Below are 19107 nucleotides of genomic sequence, written 5' to 3' on the forward strand. Positions count from 1 at the left end.
CTCATCTCCTTTGCAGAATCATTCTCGCCTTTCCTTCCCTATGAGAGCAATTCCAGGCTCAGTCCTCACGCTATTTTTCTTCCCCACTTATACTGCTACCCAGGGGATCTCACCATTTCCTTGGTTTTTCCCGCTCATCTTCCTGAGGATATGTATTATGAAATCAAGTTTTCCTCCACATGTCCCTTTAATTCTTTTTCACATAGGCTGTTCAATTTGTTTCTTTCATTATGGTTGCACTTTTCAGATGTCTTAATTTTGTCCCTCTTGGCTCCTACTCCCTGGGGATATTGGCTTCTTGACTGGTAATGTGTACTTGGTGAGAGGGTCTAAAGCAAGCCCAGGACCAACTGTGCCCCTCCTGGTGAGTTTGGGCCACAAGGGGAGCTCACCTTTTGGAAACACCTTGCCACTGCCTCCTCCCACCACCACCACCACCACCACCGCCAAGTGGCCTGGCTCCTCAGGAAACCTTTCTTATCTCTGCCAGGCACTGCTTTCTTCCAGTCCCATCTTCCTGAGTAGTCATCCAGCAGGTGGGGGGCTGGCCAGGCCCTCTGCCCCCAGGTGGTACCTGCCTGGTCCCTGGCTTGCACTGGGCTGGCACTGCTGTGTTTCAGTCTCTCCACGTTAATGGCAAGTGGTGTATAGAGTAGTGTGTGGAAGAAAAAAAAAGCACAACTAAACAGCTTTTCTCAGCCCATCTGTGAACCTTGGTCCCTTATACGTCTCCATCGTGGGCTGCTCTTCTCCACCAAACCAGGACCCAGCCAGTCTCTGTCTCTCCAGGGTTTCCCATGTGTTTGCTGTTACTTTCTCAGATTCATCAACTTTCTCTTTTTTTTAAGCAGTGTACAGAATTGGGGTTCAGAAAAAGAGGCTAGCAACGTGTTAGTGCATCAGCTTGTAGGCTATGTAATCTCCATATGAAGATGAACAATAAAACCGTTTTCACATTGGAAAATAATGGGTTCCGTACAAATTAAGAAAAAATTTAAATATCTTAAAAAGGAAATATACTTACTGAACAAACATTTGGAAAGAGATTTAAATTCACTAATAATAAAAGAGAAATTCAGAATAATAGCTGCGTATATTTTTAGTGAAACAAAATATCAAAGATTAAAACGCCTACACACACACACACACACACACACACACACACACACACACACACACACACAGTGCTGGTAATATGCAGTGAAATGACACATGTTCATATACTACAGATGGACATCTAATTTGATTTAGCCCTTTTTGAAAGTATCCAGGTTATCTCTAGAGTCTTAAAATGTTTATTCCCTTGATTCCATAGTTCTGTTCCTGGAATTCTAACCTAAAGAAGCTTCAGTATGAAAAAAATCTTTAGGCACAAAAATATGCAGTGAAGTGTTCTTTATAATGATAAGGACAATGGCAGTACATGGAAACAGCCTAACTATCTAACTGCAGGGGAATTGTTAAATAGACTGTGCTCTGTCAACCCAGTGGGAGGCTTTGAATCTATTGAAGTGATCTATCTAAAGAATATATGAAAACATCAAAAAATTCTATGACATAATGTTAAGTGAAAAAGGAAGATAAAACAGTTTACATAGTATTATATTTAAAAATTTACATACAGTAAAGAAATTAATGACAGTAGTGCTTGTGTTTGTGAATTTTATTTTCTCTTTTTATTTTTTATTAGCTCCAATGTCTTGGGGAAATTTTTAAGTTAAAAAAGAAAAAACTACAAAAACCTGTCTGGTTTGGGTTGATTCAAGATTTGGCAAAAAAATGATAATGAACTGATCAAAGTTATTGGCATACATATTTCATAAAAGAGCAAATCTTTCCAATAAAAAGAACTTATTATTAGAAAGGAAGGAACAACAGAGGAGTAAGGAGCTGTGCTTTATCATTTAATACAGCAAATGCTTGAGAGCAAGAGCCAGGATGCGAGCTGCAGGTTCAAATCCACCTCTGCCTTCCCTAGGTGTGTGACCTTGGACAAGTTATTTACCTTCTCTGTGCTCCAGTTTCTTCATCTGCAGAATGCAAATAACAAGAGCACCTTCCCCCTAGGGTTGTTAGGAAGATTGTGTTCATAGAGCCCCCGGCTCATAGGAAGGTGTATATGTATGAATATTACCTGCTATCATCATCGTCTTCTCTTCATCCTCATCAAAACTCAGGAGGCCAGTATCACTTGTGTTCAAGACCCAGCTCCACCATTCACTTGCATTGTGCCCTTGAGAAGTTCATTTTGCCTCTCATGCTTCAATTTCTTTGTAAAGTGGAGATAATAAAGTCCCTGCTTCCTAGGGTTACAGTGAGAACTAAATGAAATCATGTTGGTCGCATACTTAGAATGGGGCTTAGCACATGGTGAGTGCTCAGAGCAGGGGTGGTGGGAGGTATTGAGGGCTGATACCATGGTGGTAGCGTTTGTTCTTCTTTAGCTCCATTTTAATCCAATTAAGTATAGGGGCACATAATGAGTGGGCGACGATGAGGGCTTTGCTGTCCCCTTTTGACAGAGTAAGGAAGTTGAGGGTCAGTGATGATTGTGATAGTTTATAGGTTTATATTGCTTTACAGTTTTTGAAGCTCTTTACCTGTATATTGACTCCTTGATACAACAGTTCTGTGATGTTGCAGACAGAAGACCTGTCCTCGTTACCACTGTTTAGCAACTTCCTAGCCATTCCTCCATATTCATGGTGGACTTCAGCAACCGACTATGTATATCTTCCTCCCCACTCTAGATCTACTGTTCTTGAACACTTGGTTTTAGGTAGATGGCACGTCCAATACTTTGGACTTAAACTTCTTTGCTCTCATCTTATTTCATAGGAGCAACCCATCCAAGTGGCCATATCTTGGATCCTGTTTCCCCAAGAATCGTTTACCTCTAAATTCTTAAACTTTAGTACTCTACCCTTCAGCCTCTTATTACATACTTAATAATTTATAGTTTTAACTAGTTACTGATGGGTTCAGTAATCATATTTTTACCCAGTTTACAGTAGATAAAAACATTTACCTGTTAAAAAAAAATCTTTTTCACCTTTGATGGTGAAAAGGACTATAATGCAGGTAAACTTTGTAGACTGCCCAGGAGAAAGTCATAATCCTTGGTGATTCATTTTATCAGAGAAATCCTACTACAACACCCTTTGCTTTTTTTAAGTTAAAAATATGTGTTTACTAAAGAAGGGTTAAATATATGTTAAAAGTTACTATTTTGGTAGTCAGTCTGGATAACAAGAGTGTGATTTTTCTCACCAGTTAGAGGGAAGGAAATGGTGATATTAACCAGTAAATTATAACATTAATAGTTTTTTTAAAAATTTTATCACTCTAAACCCACTTTTGAAGATTACATATTAGCTCCATTTGTTACTACATTTTAATAACTCTTATTTTTTTCCTTCAGTTTATGAGGCTTTCTTAATTGCAGGAAATACCTTTTTAATTAACGTTTATTAAAATAGAGTGAAAATATAGAAAAGTACACAGGTCATAAGTAAACATGAATTTTCACGAAGGGCACGCACTTGTGTAAACCACCCGGGGCCCCCCCCGCCGCCCCACGCCCTTCCCCGAGTGTGAGTCCGAACATCACCAGCATCCCAAAGTCCTCACGGTCCGTTATAGTCTTTGCCCCTCCCCCCTCCGCCCACACACACCAAAGACATAATTTTAAAGTTTATAAATGAATATTCATGTGTGCTGTCGTTTTTTGTTTCCTCTTTGCCAATCTTTGTATTTATTCTTTTTCTCTATTTTTAAATTTTTGTGTTATTAAAGTAACACATAACATATAGTTTTTACAAGTTAAGTCGTAGTATAAGGCTTATAACAAAATACAGCAATTTCCTGCTCCACCGCTCCCCCCTCCTATTTTTTATTAACCAAATTTTAGGTATTATCAGTTGACTTCCTATTATAGTAAATAAGGACTTAATTCTTTTATATTAGCATTTCCACTGCTTCCCTTTCTTATTTTCCCAATGTATTTATATTAAAAATTTTGGTTACATGAATATTTTCTATTAATATTATATGCCTATGCAAATTATATTCAAAATAGGCATTACAGGATACTATGATTGGGGGTATTTTTTGCTTTTTGTTTTTTATGATGTTAATACTTGTCTTGGTTTTCATGTGATTCTCTTTGTGAGCCTCTTGTCTAAAATCATGATCTCTCATGCCCTCCTTTTTCTGGCTTTAGCTCTGCATACAGTCGCTAACCCGTGTACCTGCCAAATCCAGCAGAATCTTCCAGTCCTGATCTTCTGTAGATGTACTCTCCTTGTTACTTTCTCCTTCCCTGGTTTCCATGACATCGCTTTCTGCCACCTTTCCTTTGTGCATAGACCTCTGTTCATCTACCCTCCTTTTAAATGTTGTGTTCCCTAAGACTATCCTTGGTCTGATGCTTACCCAACACAGTCTCTCTAGGCAATGTCTGCCGTGGCCATGAATGACTTCTATTATGTATTCTTCCATATAGAACTCTCTTCTAAGGCCCAGATCCAGCTATTTAATCATTGTACATCAAATAGAGAGTATAAAAACAAATTTGTTATTGCCTCCCCTTATATTCAGGGTCTCTCTACTTATGGTATCTGCATATGAATTGGGTAGAGGTGTTTGGTATCTGCCCCCTAACCCCAACACAGAGGCACTCTATCTACCTCCTTACCCTTTTGCAGTTCCCTCTATGCACCCACAAATACACACACACAACCCGCTTCACCAACTTTCCCCCTCTCAAACAGCAGTACTGCAGCTCTCCATTTTTATTAGCAAGAAGGCCAAAATATTTTTCTTCCCCTTTGGCTACTCATCGTGGCTAAAATGAGGGGATAGGGTGTTGGGCCAACTGTGATATCCCAGAAAAAAACAAAGAATTTTACTAATTTAGTATGCTTCATTTGTCCATGTTAGTAACTATTTCAATAGACCATCTCTTTCGAAGTATGTTAATCCTTGAAACGTTTACAGAATGATTACTCGAAACAGGTAGTGCACATTCATACCATTTCTCCTGCATTGTGACTTTCATATTTAAAACCATGAGTGGAATTGTAATATCTATTTCATTACTTTCAGATTTAAAACTACATGTTGGATTGTAATGTGAATTTATAGGCAGAGATAATTTACCTTGTCCATCAAAAAAGAAAAAAGCACAAGTGAGTGTTCTCCTGTCCACTTTTCTCCCTGTATATAATTAGGACCATAAGTCTGAGCTCACATTCGTAACAGTGTTCATGGGCCAGAGGAGCCCTGATTCCTTGGATGCGTCTCATGCCTAGATCAGAATGCTCTACGGGGAGACGGAGCAAGGTGTCACACTGGTTGCATTTCTCTTAGCAAAGCTTTCTGAAAGAGGTGTGTTCATTCAGTCTTTCTTTAAGGCATAAGTACTCCTTGCATCAGAGCTGTGTGCCAGGCTTGATGTTAGATACTGGGGACACAAGGTGATGAAATGTGGTCCTCTCCCTGAAGTGCAGAGGAAGAATAAAGATGTGGCACCCTGTCTCTTGGAACCTTGCCACTCAGAGTGTGATCTGTGGACCATCAACACCAGCATCACCTGGGAGCTCGTTAGAAATGCAGAATCTCAGTTAAGACGGAGCGGCATCTCCATCCAGGATTCCTCATTTACAGCAAGCTCCTGGGTGATGCCAATGCTGTCCGTCCAAGGGCTGCACTGAGTAGCAGCAAGGTGTGAGGGCAGTCTCCTCGAGCTGGTTCTTTAGGTGGATCCATGTGTCTTTGCTGGTCTTCTGTCACAAGAGTGGATGACGGAGGATGCACTTTCTATGCTTCCAGGCAGCCTTGAGATACACAGCCTAATATAGATGTGACAGATGTAGCTTGTCATAACAGTGTAACCCACAGTGGGGCTCACCTTAATTCATCTATCAGCATTCAAGGCATCTGATTAATGAAAATGAGATGGCCACGAAATTGCAAATGGTGAGCGGACCTGGGGTAGTTGGAAGGTCAAGAGCTACTTTGTGGGTACCCTGCATACCTAAGGCAAATGCACTAGCAGTTTATTATGCAACAATTAGGAAGGGCCAAGACCTCTTTTAGCAGAATTAGAGTGTTATCACTGCAGTCCAGGTGGGAATAGTGAGGTGCAACCTAAAGGAGGAGAAGCTGGATTTAGGACTCATTAGGAATGTTGAATCAAATTGGTTACATGTGGCCCAGCCAGGAGAGAAGAGACTCTAGGTTGGTGCTCAGGTCACTGGCTCTGAGACTGCAGGAGGAAGAGGGATCTGGGATCTAGGTTTCCCTCTGGGATCGATGGAGCATGAGATGTTGATGGGACATGGCTGGTAGATATGGAGGTGCACAATCCTGGGGCTCCAGAGAGGAGTCGGGCTGGAGCTGCGCTGACAGTATCGGGTAGACTTGGTCATAGTGTATTTGCAGCTACAGGTGTGGAGCAGATCATTCAGAGAGAGCCCTCAGAGTGTGAAGAAAGGTGCACAGAGCCTAGGGCCCTGTGGAAGCAGAGCCCTCCAAGGAGCCTGAAAAGGGACACTGGGAGAGGTAGTCGGCCTGCGATTCCAGACCGTGGTTCGGGATGGCTCGTCTTGTATTTTATTTTTCAAAAGTGACGGGTGATATTCTTACAGGCCTGACAAGGTTTTTCACTGTCATCTTCGTTGATGGTGAGGGTAGCTCTTTGTTTTTAGTTATTGTTTGGTTGTTTCTAGCTTCCCAGTTTCTCCTGTGCATCTTTTAAGGTCCTTACAATTCTGGTCAGGGCAGTGATGGATGGGATGGCTGATCGTAGTGGAGATGTTGCATCTGGCCTCAGAGGAAAGCTGCAGGAGCTGTTTGGCAGAGTAACTTCAAGAGTGACGAACGACGGAGAAATCTGGAGGCTATATGCCGAAGTGTGTGGAAATGGGCAGAGTGACAAGCCTGATGAAAATGAAAAGGTGAGTCCTGCCTCAGTCCTCTGGGGCTTTTGCCTTCTGTTTGAACATAGGTGTAGTGGATCTGCTTTTTTGATGGTTGGAGGAAGACTGTGATAATTTGAAAGGTAAGATGAATACGCTCAAGTTTTCAGGTGTGATTCAGAGTTCTTAACATAAGCACCCTGAATTGTGGACACGTTAAGATTTGTAAGTATTCATCTTTTTTCTTTCCATGAATTTTTCTTAAATAATTGTTCTCTGTTTCCTGCAAAAGGGTCTGTCTTAACCTGCTCTCCCTCCAGAGCTGCAGCGAACAGCTGGTTCTTGTTATTTACTCCACACCCCTTTCTGCAGGCTCCTTGCTGAAGACTAAGGTAGACGGTACAAGGACAAAGGAGTGTTTAAATCCGAGATGGAGACTATGAAAAGGAGAAAGAAAAAGGGGCTAGATAAGAATATCAGAGAGGAGCTTTTAAAGTCTAAACATAAAATATTTTACAAAGGTTACCCTGCCCCTTTCTCACAAGTGCAGTAGAACACCAGATAGATTCAAGTTATGCCTTAGCTTCTTATCTTAGAATGTAGATGCACCTCCAGAGTTTCCAAGGTTGGAATACTAAATATTTTGTGCTCTTTTCAAAACATCCACAACAAATCAAGTGTACTTCTTGTGTAAGTTTGGAATTCGCCACAGTACAGCTAATCTGTGGGATTCTTAGCCATTCTCTCCTCCCTCAGTCCACCCAGCTGGCTTCCACCAAAGCCCTGTCAGCCCAGAGAACACATACTCACACGCAGGCATGCACACACTCCTGCTTTCCGTCCTTCCATTTTGCCTTGAATTATGTCCCCTGTTTATGTGCAGAATTAAGGGTACTCTGAATTCTCTGATCTGTGACTTCTCCCTCAAGAATCCACAAGGGTGGGGTTGTGAAAGAGAGTGTTTTAAACATCTGTGAGTTTACACACCTACCAGTAATTCAGTAGTTTTCACCAAGTTCACACCTCATTCTCTAAACTGGTCTCTCAAGCTGATGGCTACAAATGCTAGGGAAATATGTATACTTCTTATAGATTTCCAAACCAAGCGTTTTTATTTTTCTGTTTGGAGGGAAGTGTCTCTATCCAGACACATCCAGTTGATTTCTTTTAATTGCTCATTGCTGTTGGATGTGCATCTATGCCCCTTCTTTGATGAGAATCATAGAAACTGTGCTACATAACAAGAGAGACTGGTTTTTCGGTTGGAATTAGTTCCATATGACTTCCAGGAAGCTGAGTTTGAAATGTGAATTCTACTTGTTAATCTGAAAGTTGTTCTTTTTCTTTCCTCAGGCGTTCCAGTATCTCTCTAAGGCATACAAGTGTGACACACAGTCCAGTTGTTGGGAGAAAGATATTACATCATTTAAGGAAGTGGTTCAGAGAGCCTTAGGACTCGCACATGGTATTTGATGTGATGTTTGATATCCGTGGCATATTTTAATGTATTTTTACTGATAAGAAGTATTAGTCAAAAGCAAAGTTCCATTACAAATAATTTCAGGTTATTTCATTATATTAAAATTGTTGTAGTTAATTCAGCAAATATTTACAGACCAACTATTATGTAGTAGGCACCCTGGAGCAATAAGAAGAAATAGGCTAGAGGCTTAAATAGTGTTTGAATAAGTGACAGATGATAGAAACTTTAGAGATAGGAAATACTTTTACAACTGTACTTAATCTTCACTTCACACAGAAGTAACCTTCTCCTGCATTGATGATGTAGTAGTGAGAAAATATTAACTTTTCCTGACTCATGTTCTTCTTTTATAAATGAAAATATTCATAAAAATACATAGATTTCTGGAGTGCATAGCAATATACATAAGAGCTATGGCATATACAAAGGAAATTACAAATATAATCCATAACTTTGGGAAATTTAGTGGGTGATATTTGAGGGGAGGGAAAACCTTACATATAAAATTGTAGGCCAGTTGGGGTAAGATACTCCAGATAAAGGCCGCCTTTAATTATTTGCATTAATGAAAAATATACTAGTTAAAGGTAATAATGCACTTTTATATTTATGTTTGAATATAGGCATGTGATGCCCTGGGAATGCAATTCAAATAAAATAATGAAGCCACACTGTCAAGAACTGAATCACAAGGACTATGAACCTGTCCTAAAGTCCTCCTCTAACTTCTGCAACTAATAGCTGCAGCAAATAGGTAGCCAACAAGGGACAATAAAAAGGGCAGAACTTTGGACTCAGGGAGGCCCAAGTTCCAGGACCAGCTCTACCACATACTAACTAGGTGACTTGGGGTCACCATTACTTAGCTTCTCTGACTCTTAGTGCCCTCATGGGGAAACTGGGGATAACCTACCTATGGTTGTTATGAAAAATAAGTAAAAACATATTTAAACACTTACCAGTATCTTACACATGGTTTAAATGTTAATCCCTTGCCTCCTTACCCCCACCCTGTTCCTTCTATGGTAGAGGATCTGGGCTGTATGATAAGGGACTCAAAACTAAAAAGAAAAAAACGAACAAGAATAAAGTTTAACTTTGCCTTGAAAGAAGTCATAGAACATTCAAACAATTTAGAAATGGGCTTAGTAGTTAATAATCACTTATCTTTGACAAAAGGATATAACTATCCAAAAGGTTGAGATAATTGCCGATAGACCAGTGGAAGGATGGTCTAGGGTGGCTAGAATTTATGTAGCTTGTGCTGGCCTCCTGGTGGGTGGGCTTAGATGGAGCTCATTCTTTATCCCTTTGGCCTTTGTGGATATGGTACTGTATTTCAGTAAACCCATGCTAAGCAGTTATAACAGGGTGCAATTTTCTCTGAATTTATCTGAGCTACTTCAGCTTGCCAACCCTAAACATTTCGGTGAACAGCAGGCTCTATAACAGTCAAAGCCAAGATATTTTCTGTAATCACTAAGTGATAGTGTTAAACCTGTCAAATATAAATATGCAGGTTAAAGAAGTACTCTAGGAAAAATCTGCATTTTGCCTCTTAAAGTTGATTGCGAACTATTTTTGGTACCTTTTTTTGTTTTTTCATCCAGGCAATACTTAGAGAAAAACAAGTGTCTGTTCTTTTTTTAAGTTTCCCTTTGACTTAGTGAATTATGTGTTCGTGCTCCTACAACATTTTAAGCATACTTGAGTGGATGCTCAGCTTTCTTTTCTCGTGATATTTTAGATTTATGGAGATAAATCTTAACCTTTTCTATGTTGCTTTTGTATACCAGTGCTTCATGGAAGAAAGAGCTGAGTTTCTCTGTTATTTCTGTTCTCTTTTTTAACTTTCTCCCCATCACTGTTCTCCACCTCACCCAATTCTGGAAAAGGAAATATAACATTTAGAAAAATCTCCATATGATTTATTCCCTTCTGGGTTGCTATTTTTAAGAGTAGCCATGTGCTTCAGAAAGCTTGGTGTAAGACATTGTGGTCTCCACGTAGTGTTGGAGACCCTTCTATGATAGTGTTGTCATCGTGTACCCATTGTTCTGTCTGGAAGGTATTCATTTACAGTCTCTGCTGTTCTGTCTTCTGGGAAAGAGTGGACAAAAGTTCGTTCCTTCTTTGCCATCCAGGAACTTCTAAAATAATAATTACACATTTTAACTACAGTCTGCCTGAAGGAAGCACAGCTGTCTTGGATTTCCCGATGATTTGAAACAGCAGGTTGTTTCTCTCTCTCCCTGTCTCTCTGTCTCTCTCTCTGTCTCTCTCTGTCTGTCTTTCCCCACCCCCCCCCACCATCTCCCCATCTCTAACGCCTTTTGGAAATGGGATTGAGGAAGGGGACTAATGGAGCACTGTTTGTCTTTTTGCTTTTTTGTTTTTATCAAAATGACAATGAAGGATTGAAAACAGAATCACAGCTGTTTTTGATATGTTACTAGGTACTAAATAGCCCAAGTACCTCAGTAATAGCAGTTACAACCTTCCTCTATTATGGGACACAGACATCATAATCCTCACTATCTCCATGTTAACTGTACCCTTTGAAAATGAGTGTAACGTTGTTGATTACCATGCATCCTTTCAAAGTCTGATTATTATTTTAGAATAGGAATGTCAAGCATAGTTCTCACCAGCCATGGAAGGTGTTAATGAATGGCAAAACTATTTTGCCAGGCACAAGCAACCTCCAATTGGTGAGAGTTTGCATACAGAAAGAAATCTGTTTTCCATCCCTGTTCTGTGATACAGGGTACTAAGTAAACTTCAGTTGTTGCACTGTTTAGTGTAGTTTTAAAATAGGATCTGATTATTGATCTGTTTGTAGTGAGCATAATTTAGAGGAACAAGAACAAATCAGTGGAGAAATACGAGGCATTTTAGATATATATATATATATAATAAGCAAGACATTAAATATTATTTATTCCAAGTTAGTGTCATTCTTTTAGAATTTCTCATTTTGTGCATGTTTTATTATTTTTTTCTTTCTTAATTCAGCAACATTTTATTTTGCCCCTCTGCTCACTAGGCATTTACTGTCTTTTTTTTTCTTTTTTTATATATACACATTCATATATATATATGTGTGTGTGTGTGTGTGTGTGTGTACTTAAAAAAATTTTTTTAACATCTTTATTGGAGTATAATTGCTTTACAATGGTGTGTTAGTATCTGCTGTATAACAAAGTGAATCAGCTATACATATATCCTCATATCCCCTCCCTCTTGAGCCTCCTTCCCATTCTCACTATCCCACCCCTCTAAATGGTCACAAAGCACCAAGCTGATCTCCCTGTGCCATGCAGCTGCTTCCCACTAGCTATCTATTTTATATTTGGTAGTGTGTATATGTCAATGCTACTCTCTCACCTCTTCCCAGCTTCCCCTCTCCACCCTGTGTCCTCAAATCCATTCTCTACATCTGCATCTTTATTCCTGTCCTGCTCCTAGGTTCATCAGAACCATCTTTTTTTACATTCCATATATATGTGTTAGCCTATGGTATTTGTTTTTCTGTTTCTGACTTCACTCTGTATGACAGACTCTAGGTCCATCCACCTTACTACAAATAACTCAATTTCATTTCTTTTTATGGCTGAGTAATATTCCATTGTATATATGTGCCACATCTTCTTTATCCATTCATCTGTTGATGGACACTTAGGTTGCTTCCATGTCCTGGCTATTGTAAATAGAGCTGCAGTGAGCACTGTGATACATGGCTCTTTATGAATTATGGTCTTCTCAGGGTATAGAGGCATTATATTTTTACAAAGCTCTTCACTTGTTCTTTTTTTTTTAATTAATTTATTTGGCTGTGTTGTGTCTTCGTTGCTGCACAGGGCCTTTCTCTAGTTGTGTTGAGCAGGAGCTACTCTTTGTTGTGGTGCGCAGACTTCTCATTGCAGTGGCTTCTCTTGCTGCAGAGCATGGGCTCTAGGCATGGAGGCTTTAGTAGTTGTGGCACGCGGGCTCTAGAACGCAGGCTCAGTAGTTGTGGCTCACAGGCTTAGTTGCTCTGCGGCATGTGGTATCCTCCCGGACCAGGGCTCGAACCTGTGTCCCTTCATTGGCAGGTGGATTCTTAACCACTGTGCTTAACCACTTGTTCTTAAAAAGCATTAATAGGCAGGCCCTGTGCTAGGAAGGGTTACACGCTCTTGATAATTTCAAGTTTTAGGAAAATGGGCTCTCCAGAATGCTGGAGGTAGAGGTGTCGGGAATGAGTGACTGTCCTCTCCCCTACTTCTTGCTAATGGATACCAAGCATGGCTTAGTGACCCCAGAGCCTGGTCGTGGTCACGTTCCCTAAATGCAGGCGCCTAGGTTGTTGGCGTCACTTCTTCCAGAATGGTGATGTAAACTCTGAATACGAAAATGCAGCAAGAATTGAGCTGTAGATATCTGGCATGTCACTTCTTTGGGCTGGTGTCATCTGCAATTGTGATTCCCCATTAGGGACTCAGTACCGTGAGAAGCCACATTAAGATGAGCTGTATATGTTTTTGTTCTCTGTGGGTACCTTGTGTTCAATTAGACCTTGTCTCTGCCTAATTTCATTACTCTGTGCTTGTGTGTGTGCACGTGCATGTGTGTTTTCACGGTCCATTCCCAACAGTCTGTAACTCACCAAATATCCCTCATTTTCCTCAAAATTTTCCTTTTAGCAATAAGCTATCCTTCTTAAGGGATAAAAGGAAAATTTATGCATATAACTTATTTTCCTTTCACCAAAATAAAACTTGTCACATAGAAATATTTCTGAAGTCTGTTACTATAAAATCCTAATTAACTAATTGGTTTTTGTACTTACAAATTATCATTATCAATTTTTAATGGATGTTTTCCCCATATTTATCTTCCAGTGGCTATAAAATGCAGTAGAAGCAAATCCAGTCCCCAAGAGGCTATACAAGTGCTTTCTTCAGTGCGACTCAATTTACGGGGCTTGTTATCTAAAGCAAAGGTGAGAGTGAAATGTGAATTAATTAGAATTATCATAGAAAATAAAAGGTCTTTGGTATCAGCCAGGTGCTCTTAAGTCTTCCTTCACATGAAGGATAATTTTAGGCCCATGTTATATTTTAGACATCAGCCCCCAGGTGATTAGTTGTACTGGTGAGGAGATCATTGACCCAGTGGCTAAATCACCCTACACATGGGTAACTTAGGAGTCTTTGAAATTAATATTTATAATCCGGCTCTTGATGCTTTCTTTAAGTCAAATTAAAACACTGCTCTACTACTTACTATCACTTTTTCCCGAAGTGTGGCATATATACTACTAGTAGCACTTGGGTAAACATTTTATTTTAATATGTACTTATTTCAGTGCATCTTAGAAAAAGTATAACTAGCATATCAAACCTACAATTTCATGAATAGTATTGCTTATTTTCTATTTACAGTAGTGTTCTAATGTTTCCTTTAAAATACTTTTATTTAAATAAAAAATTGATTTAGAGACGAATATTAAGTAGGTGATATATGGATTTGACACAAATATTAAGGTAGATAGGTTGACTCAAGCCTGACAACTAAAACATACGGTATCAGATTACAAATGCCAACCTATGATCCAGTGCTAGGATGGGGACACCCGAGAATTATGGAGGGAGGTTTTTTGAAGATTGGACTCCACATCTCTACCTGGGACAGATCGGGTCTGGGACAGAGCCTGGGAAGTTTGTGTTAAATTTCCCAGGTAATTCTAACATGCAGCCAGGTTTGGAGTACACCTCAGGAACAAAATTTAAAAGAATATAACTTCTAACACACTTTAGCACTTTTTTTTCTAATCTTTCCTTGCCTTCACTATTTAATCCTGGGTTGCAAACTAATTTTACTTCACTTCTGAGAGCAAGTCCATGGCAAGTGAAGGTCACTTCTGGACACATGTAAAAACCTTTCCAGACTATGCTTTTTATTAATTGATGATCTTTTCAGATCAGAGCATCATTTTTGCCTCTTTAGATTATTAACTCACTTTTCTGTCCTTATTAGTCTGCATGCTGGAACCAGGTTTCTGTAATCTACCTGGGGAAACTGTATTTCCTCCCAACAGGAAACTTCAAACAACTTCCGATTATGAGTCTCTCAGAAAACTGCAAGAGCTCTCTCAAAGAAAGTCAAGGTAGCAGACTTTTTCTGTGACTCTCCTTCCCAAATTGGGAGCTAATTTTCCTAGTTTTGGTGAGATCACTAACCTACCCATGATTGTTTATTTCTTCAGGATGTACTCTACAGATTTCCCTATTCTGTGCAAAACTTTTTCTTATAATGTATTAACTTTACATAAACCTATACTTATATGACTTAAATAGTCTTGTCTGTACTACCCATCCGTTCATATTGTGGAACTCCAAACATTGAAAATGAGACCTTAGAACATCATCTGTATTTAGATTTTGTTCTCATTAGATCACAACTGGATTATCCGAAAATGGGAAAAATTGCTTCCCAACATCTCCTTTGAAAGCACCTTTTTGCATATAATATTTGGGAGTCTCTGATTTTGTAGTAAATCATATGCCTTTTCTACTTTTTCAACAAATTGGGTTTGCTAAGCAGAATTGCCTTCCAAAAGAACACTTTTGCAGAACACTTTAAAAAGTGAAAATGGGGGGCTTCCCTGGTGGCGCAGTGGTTGAGAGTCCGCCTGCCGATGCAGGGGACACGGGTTCGTGCCCCGGTCCGGGAAGATCCCACATGCCGCGGAGTGGCTTGGCCCGTGAGCCATGGCCGCTGAGCCTGCGCGTCCGGAGCCTGTGCTCCGCAACGGGAGAGGCCACAACAGTGAGAGGCCCGCCTATCGCAAAAAAAAAAAAAAACCAAAAAAAAAAAAAAAGTGAAAATGGGGCTTCCCTGGTGGCTCAGTGGTTGAGAATCTGCCTGCCAATGCAGGGGACACGGGTTCGAGCCCTGGTCTGGGAGGATCCCACATGCCACGGAGCAGCTAGGCCCGTGAGCCACAGCTACTGAGCCTGCGCGTCTGGAGCTTGTGCTCCGCAACAGGAGAGGCCGCGACAGTGAGAGGCCTGCGCACCGCGATGAAGAGTGGCCCCCGCTCGCCACAACTGGAGAAAGCCCTCGCACGGAAACGAAGACCCAACACAGCCAAAAATAATAAATAAATAAATTTTTTTTAAAAAAGTGAAAATGAATGACGATAACTGTGTTAAATAGCAGGCTTGGTTTGCATGAATCTCTGGTCTTTTCTTGCCAGGCCTGGGACTTCATGGAATTAAACTCCTAGGTAGAACCTAGAGATTCACCTAAAGTCATGAAGTCCATGCTTGGCCAGGACACAGTAACTCTTCGGCCCTCAGCACCCTGTCCTTGTACAGATTTGCTGCAGGGGGTCGTGAGGGCGGTTGGTGAAAACGCTGGAGAGCCTGGAGACAGAACAGATTTACCACTTACACTCCATGGGATCCTCAGCAAATTATTCATTCTTTCTAAGCCTAAGTTGCTTTCTGCTTTCTCCTTACTTTATAGGGAAGTGATGCACACTATTTTTTAATTAATTAATTTACTTTTGGCTGCATTGGGTCTTTGTTGCTGTGTGTGGGCTTTCTCTAGTTGCGGCGAGCGGGGGCTAGTCTTCGTTGCGGTGCACGGGCTTCTTATTGTGGAGCACGGGCTCTAGCCACGCGGGCTTCAGTAGTTGTGGCTTGTGGGCCCTAGAGCACAGGCTCAGTAGTTGTGGCTCATGGGCTTAATTGCTCAGCGGCATGTGGGATCTTCCCAGACCAGGGATCGAACCTGTGTCCCCTGCATTGTCAGGTGGATTCTTAACCACTGCGCCACCAGGGAAGTCCCAGTGGTGCAGATTTATGATGATTTGCAAGTACTGTAATTCTTAGTAAAAACAAATATGCTATGTGAGTCCAAGTTACTTTCCTCAAAGATGTTTTCTCTACTGATCACATCGCAGCGGTTGGTATGTCAATCTGTTGTGAAATGCTGTACAAGGCGTGACTACACAGTAATGTGGCAAAGCTTTGCAAAGCATTTTTGAAGTTCTGCATTCAAGTGAATGTTCTTTGCTCCATAAATCACTATGAGAAACTCTAAGCTTATTGTAGTGATGATGCCGTCACTCAGAACATCTTCAGAATTCCCTTTTTAAAATAGCTGTCAGAACAATTGCTATCATCTATGGTGGTAGTAAATAGTTATATTGTAATGGTAAATTTGATTTTTGTAAACAAATCATCTAGTCAGTTGTGATGAAAAAGATTTATGGTAAACTGAGTAAATTACATTTCTGATTAAAACACATGTACGCACGCGCGCACACACACACACACACACACACACACACACAGTCATAAAATCCTGAAGCTGATTTCTTGGGTGCCTATACCGGCTCAGCAGGCAGCTCCTAGAGAGGCATTCCAGAATGTTTCAGCCATGGTGGCATTATTGGAGTATGTTGCAATATGCCTCCCAAGGCAATTCCTTTTACCGAAGGGGGGCACTTTTATTTTGCTGGGCTTTTTTGCTGTCACCAAATTTTGATGATCTTTGTGGCCTCTGAGTCCTAAGACATATTAATTTTCAAATAATTAGCATAAAAGTATGATTTATATGAACTTGAATATAAAATACATTTGTTTTGCTTGTATACACAAAGAATAGATTTCTTTTGTTTGGATGAATGATGTCTCTTTATCCAAAAACCATCTTATGACATTGAAATGAATAATATAATCAATATTCAAGGCAACCATTTTGAAGAGCAGAGCTGATTTGAATTTACAAGTTCAGGCATATTGTTTGATTCATCCTTTAATTGTTGCAGCTTGTATATTTCAGGATGGCGAATAGAACAAATACTACTGTTGCTACTATAATGTATTATTAAGCAAAGGGAATTTTAATTCTGTACTCTATCTATATTATTTTAAAGAGATTTTCATCGTTTTGATAGTTCTGCCTTGTTCTTTGTGTTGCAGCAACTTTTTACAGATGTGGTAAGTGGAGAAATTTCCAGGGAGTTAGCTGATGAAACAGCAGCAATGGACACCTTAGTAACAGAGCTTCAAGACCTAAGCAACCAATTTCGAAATCAGTATTGACCATCCTCAGAACAGCTTCTGGAAAAGGTGCTTCACCTTCTGGAATTTCTCTTATACCTGTGTATCTAAACTACAAGATACTAATTTTTTTAATAAATTTCTCTTGTATGGGTAACATTCTTTTGTGATCTTTCCAAATGTTTGAACTTTCTGAAATACATTAAATAAAATGTTCCTTCCTTCTTTCTTTAGGCTTAATTACAGTTGAATTCACTATTTTTATTATCCTTCAGGTATTTCAGCACAAAGAGCAAAAAAAAATGTAGTTTTCTTTTTAGCGTAGGGTTTATTCTGTCACAGCCTAAAATGAATTAGATCATTCTTTGGAAAAAGTCTAAACAGGAAAAAAAGAAATCACACGCTACAAGTTTGTGGAATCATTAGATTGGCTGATGTGTTATCCAAAAGTGATAAAAGAGTACTTTTGGTGATGGAAACCTTTACGCTTCTTGAGATTTTGTATTTGGGTCCAAAAGATATGGGCTTGGCTAAGTTAGAAATGTGGGTATGGTTTAACTTCTAAATCAGGGAAAATGCAAGAAAAAAATGACATAACTCAAATTTTGACTCAGCCATTAGCCACTAGTAACCAGGCTGACCCTCACTGTGTATACTGCCAGCCCTAAAGATGGTTATTTAATAAGGTTATTATGAGTGAAGACAGCTATAAATGGTGCCATATTACAAAAATGCCAAAGTAAAATGTTTTCTTAGTAATGTCTATGGAAACAAATATTGAAGGCAGCAGCTGAGCTTAATAATCTCACTACAAAAGTCATAGTAAGGAATTTGAAGTCCTGGCTTGGGTTGCTGAATATTGGGTCGCATGCATAAGTCATTTGACCCTTGCTGTTTTCCATGTTCTTATTTATAAAATGTGAATAATTTCTATCCCTTGCTGCTTTGTGAGTTTCTACTGCCTTTGGAGATTTAAAAATATGTAATCCACAAATGTAAGTATTCTGACCATTAAAAAAAAAGTTTTTAAAAACTTTCGTCAGTGAATTTTGGTTATGAATGCTTAGCAGTGCTTCTTTTACTTAACCACCTGCTTGTCTTTTCTAGTATCATACTAGCCTAAAAAAAAAGCTGATGTATGTCTCAAAGCAGTTTCTCTTACAGGAGATGCAGTAACTATGAGAAAGACCAGTAAAATGATGTAGTAGCATGAATTAACATTAAATGTCCACTTGAATCTTTTATGGAAGCCATTGGGGAATAGGTGGGTGGGTGGATGGTTGGATGGAGGGAACGAGGTTTTAAGATTAAAACCTCTTTATCGGTACCTAGCTGTGAACCCCAATAGAAAACAGATAAATACTGAAAATGGTAAAGATTTCAGGAATCGAGTAGAAGATTGAAGAAGAATTTCCAGGTTTTAGAAGTTTTTAGTTCTCAGTTTGTTTTCCTTTGGGTTCAAAGTAGAAAGGCACTGGTGAGTGTGAACTGCCACAAACCAAGTCCTAAAAGGATTATTACCTTCCAGTCCTATTTTCAAATGCTATAGTAGACCAAAGTCTCCAGGAAGCTGCCCTACACCTATTTTTTCTTGGGATGATCTCACAAAAGAGCTATTAGATATCTTCTTTTAAAGATATAGACC

At 39.7% G+C, this 19107-nt stretch overlaps 1 protein-coding gene across 1 annotated transcript in view; it reads left to right on the forward strand.

The window, feature by feature from the left end:
* Positions 1–18447, forward strand: part of TTC27 (tetratricopeptide repeat domain 27) — a 173112-nt gene extending 154665 nt beyond the window's left edge. The window contains exons 17-20 of the mRNA XM_082672271.1: positions 6762–6959; positions 8274–8385; positions 13287–13387; positions 17382–18447. Coding sequence (XP_082528397.1) covers positions 6762–6959; positions 8274–8385; positions 13287–13387; positions 17382–17504 — 534 coding nt within the window. The 3' untranslated portion in view covers positions 17505–18447. The remainder of the gene's footprint in view (positions 1–6761; positions 6960–8273; positions 8386–13286; positions 13388–17381) is intronic.
* The last annotated feature ends 660 nt before the right edge of the window (positions 18448–19107 follow it).

The sequence above is a fragment of the Grampus griseus genome (genome assembly GCF_964374135.1).
Source record: "Grampus griseus genome assembly, chromosome: 15".
In the NCBI taxonomy this organism is placed as follows: Eukaryota; Metazoa; Chordata; class Mammalia; order Artiodactyla; family Delphinidae; genus Grampus; species Grampus griseus.